The 4,059-nt window shown below is 36.6% G+C and overlaps 1 protein-coding gene across 1 annotated transcript; it reads left to right on the top strand.

Moving 5' to 3' along the window:
* The first annotated feature begins 1,664 nt into the window (after positions 1-1,664).
* LOC126496627 (olfactory receptor 4F3/4F16/4F29-like) lies at positions 1,665-2,606 on the top strand. The gene has a single exon (XM_050134104.1). The coding sequence runs from the start codon at positions 1,665-1,667 to the stop codon at positions 2,604-2,606; it is 942 nt and encodes a 313-aa protein (XP_049990061.1).
* Positions 2,607-4,059: the final 1,453 nt, after the last annotated feature.

Below are 4,059 nucleotides of genomic sequence, written 5' to 3'. Positions count from 1 at the left end.
TTTGTTTTGTAAAAGTGCTGTGCTCAGTCAGAATGCGAAGCTACCCTCCTCTAACCCTGAAGAGATTTTCCCACTTAACAGATTACCATGTAAATAAAACACGTGTGTGAACAGATGGTGCACAATAGAGAAAACGTCAGTTCAACCTACTATGGACAACTATCTGCCTACAACAATTGGTCAAATTATTGGCCTTTAATTTTAGGTCTTGGCACGTTTGCTTTGTGTGTTCTAGAAGAAGCAAGGAGAAGAGGATCAAATAAGCATGTATGAATGTTCTCAAGCTTTAGGGGAGAGGTTTATGGGAGGCTTCTAGATAGCTATAAAATAAAGGTAGAATGCTTATAACAAAAAAGTACTGTGCGAGAACAGTGTATATAGTATTTTAATATTTTCTATTCCATATTTATCTCTTTCACAATTTCTTACCCTTTTAGTTTTTCGTGGCAATAAATGTCTAACTTATACTTTAAGCTTCTGTGTTATATATAGTCTTGATTCATGACACTTCTAAGCATCCTCCGAAGTAATATTCAGTTTTTCTCTTTGGGAATTACAGATCTCATATGGCTGAAGCTTCTCATTATATGGTTCTTTATGGGTGTGATTTCTATCCGAGGACAGATTCTATTGAAATAACTCAGGTAAGAGTTTCATTGCCTTTCCTTCCAAACAAGACTGATTCCATTCTTAAGTATCAGAGGCAGGAGGTAGAGTCATAATTTTATTTCTTTTATCTTTAAATTTTTCGTAATCAATCAGTTACTAGAGTAGGCTCCAGACGGACACTGCACAAAATTTTTGTGTAAGATATTCCTGGGGCATTACCTTTACTGGCTATTGATAGATTCTGGGAAATGAAGAATCATTGTCTCCTGTTGTGTACCTATTGCAGAGCCTACCAGCTTCCAACAGAGAGCTCTAGACCCACAGTTACACAGGTGGACATGATTAAACTAACTGGTCAAAAAATAAAATGAATAGGTATGAACATGAAAGGAGATTTATTGTGGTTTCTGGAAGGGGTGGTAAATAAATAGAAGATAGTGAAGGATGAGGGATGACAGAGGTCAGTATGCACTGGTCATATATGAAATTATCTAAGAACAAATTTCATTTATGAAAAAGCACTATTATCAGCAAGAAAAGATTTAATATTTTTCAAAGTACCTTTTTCATTGATGACACTACTGCAAGCCTACAAAACCAAGATGTGTCAGCAATTTAAACACACAAAATTCCAGAACAAAGAAGGAAGTGATGCACAGAGGCTAAAAGCCCGAATTTCTGTTAGCATGCTTCCATTTCAGGACACTAATTTCCCACGTGGAAGCCAGTGAGCACATTGTCTGTAGAGCTTGTTTGACTTTCCTTATATTCTCAAGTGCCTTTGCCTCGATTTTTCCTTCTTCACCATACACTTCAAACTAAACATAGGATTAAAGGATCCAGTGCCCCTAAATATGTAAGCATAGGAAATGTTCTGTACCTAGTCTCTGTGAGAGATCTGTAAAATCTCCCTGTAAACAACAGGGGTATCTTCAGTGTTTTATACTTGAGTCATTGCTCCACAACCAGGACACCCCTTTCGCTTAGAAACAGTATTTTCTCCCTCTTGTGCCCTTCAGGTAGTAGTCACCTCATGGTCAGACCTGCACAACTTGATGGATGGAGGAAACCACTCCATGGTATCAGAATTTCTGTTGCTGGGTCTCACCAATTCATGGGGAATTCAGATTCTCCTTTTCCTGTTCTTCACAGTATTTTATGTGGCAAGCATGCTAGGTAACCTCCTCATTGTGCTCACAATCATCTCAGACCATCACCTGCACTCCCCAATGTACTTCCTGCTGGCCAACCTCTCCTTCATAGATACAGGTGTGTCCAGCATTGCTACCCCAAAGATGACTTATGACCTCTTCAGAAAGCACAAAGTCATCTCCAAAAACGGGTGCATCACACAGATGTTCTTCATTCACACTGTGGGAGGAACAGAGATGGTGCTGCTCATAGTCATGGCCTATGACCGGTACATCGCCATCTGTAAGCCCCTCCACTACCTCACCATCATGAGTCTAAGGATGTGCATTTTTCTCTTGGCTCTTTCTTGGACCATTGGCCTCATCCATTCTGTGGCCCAGTTGGCTTTTGTTGTCAATTTACCCTTCTGTGGAGCTAATAAAATGGATAGCTTTTATTGTGATTTTCCTCGGTTCATCAAACTTGCATGTACAGACACGTACAGACTGGAGTTCCTGGTCACTGCCAACAGTGGTTTCATCTCCATGGCCACCTTCTTCATCCTGGTTGTGTCTTACATCTTCATCCTGGTCACGGTTCGCAAACATTCCTCAGGTGCCTCCTCCAAGGCCCTTTCCACTCTCTCAGCTCACATCACTGTAGTGGTTTTCTTCTTCGGTCCTTGCATTATTGTCTATGTGTGGCCTTTCCCTACTTTGCCCATAGATAAATTTTTAGCAATTTTTGATGCCATCATCACGCCTTTCATGAATCCTGTCATCTATACACTTAGAAATAAGGAGATGAAAGTTGCCATGAGAAGACTCTTTATTAGGGCTTTAAGTTTCAAAAAATTCTTTCATTGACAGTTCAAGAGCTTCAGATTAAAATAGAACATCCTTTAATATAAATCACTTTTATTCTTTACTAAGTGATCTTCCCTAGAAACATGCATGCAAGCAACATTGAAGAGACTCAGCAGGTTGTATTTATATGTTATATGGTATGTATACATATACATGTATGTATGCAAGTGTGTGTGTATTTATATAATTTATATATATATATATGTAACAATGGTAAGAGAAGATAAGGCCTTGAATTTGGTAGGGCGAGGATTGTTAGATATTAGGTGGCCTGAGTGAGAAAAAGGAAGAGAGAAAAATTATAAAATTATATTTTAATTAATTCATTTTTAATTTAGTTTTTTAAAAAGCAATCTCAAATATCTCTTCGATTTAGTGTTTTTAAATACTGTGAAGTGCCTCCTCAAGTATTATCTGCATATCTGATCAGTTTTTGCTAAAGAATTCTTGGATTCTAAAAGTACTGAAAAGCAGTAAATTCAGCCTAAACTGTGGTCTACGTCAAGTGCTGTGCCTCTTCTGGAAATAAAGGCAACTGCTGAACCCTCACACTTCGCTTTCATCTCAGATGTTGGAAATTCTCTTTGACACTGGTTCACAGACACAGAGCACTTCTGCTCCACCAGGAGCCTAGGTTTCTACCTTGTGATATACTCAGTGTCACAAGCATCAGGAATACTCAAAATAAGGATCTTTAGCTAGGTAAATTCGAGTTCAAGGCTTTTGTCATTTGAATTAGTTCACTGAATGTAAATTTTTGACTATTTGTAACAGTTTTACTTATAGTTATAATTGAAAAGTAAGCTATATGGTCAATTAAAGAGGAAGGGAGGAAATGTTAATAATGTTAGTCAATACATATTTTTAACACTAGAAGATATAAATTTCTATTTCACTTTAGTATATAAAAACTATTTTACCTCCTCTTTTTCTCGTCATTGTTTTTGACAAAGAAATCTGTGTTACTTAAAGATTATCTTGAATACTTTGAATATTTTACAATACAAAAAAGAAAATGCTGATTTATCAATAAAATAAAAAATAATGTTATTAGAAACCTTATTCATAACTATATAAAAAGTATAGAAATTAGAAAAACCATGATAAACTCTTAGTAAATAAAAATATAAAAATGAGTGGGCAATATGTTATGTTTATCCAATATATGTTTTATTTTAAATATAATATTTTTAATTAATTAAAAAATGCTTCAGGGGTAGTACCACAAAACTTATGTTGCCAGGTGATTCAATCCAGGTGTCCCCTGACTATCACGTTTGAGTTATATAACTGATATGAAACTGACCTGCTCCACATGGACTTCTAAATGATCTATAGTTCTTCTTACAAGATACTAGAGAAAAACAGCAGAAGGACAATATTGAGAGCTACAAGCAGTATCTGTCATTCATTCTTGCACAAACACCCCACTGAACCTCAGCTTTTGAAGATG

This window comes from Alexandromys fortis, unplaced genomic scaffold (genome assembly GCF_014885135.2).
Source record: "Alexandromys fortis isolate MF-2015 unplaced genomic scaffold, M_Fortis_MF-2015_v1.1 scaffold_6, whole genome shotgun sequence".
NCBI classification, from domain to species: domain Eukaryota; kingdom Metazoa; phylum Chordata; class Mammalia; order Rodentia; family Cricetidae; genus Alexandromys; species Alexandromys fortis.
This window is presented reverse-complemented; position numbering and strand designations above follow the sequence as displayed.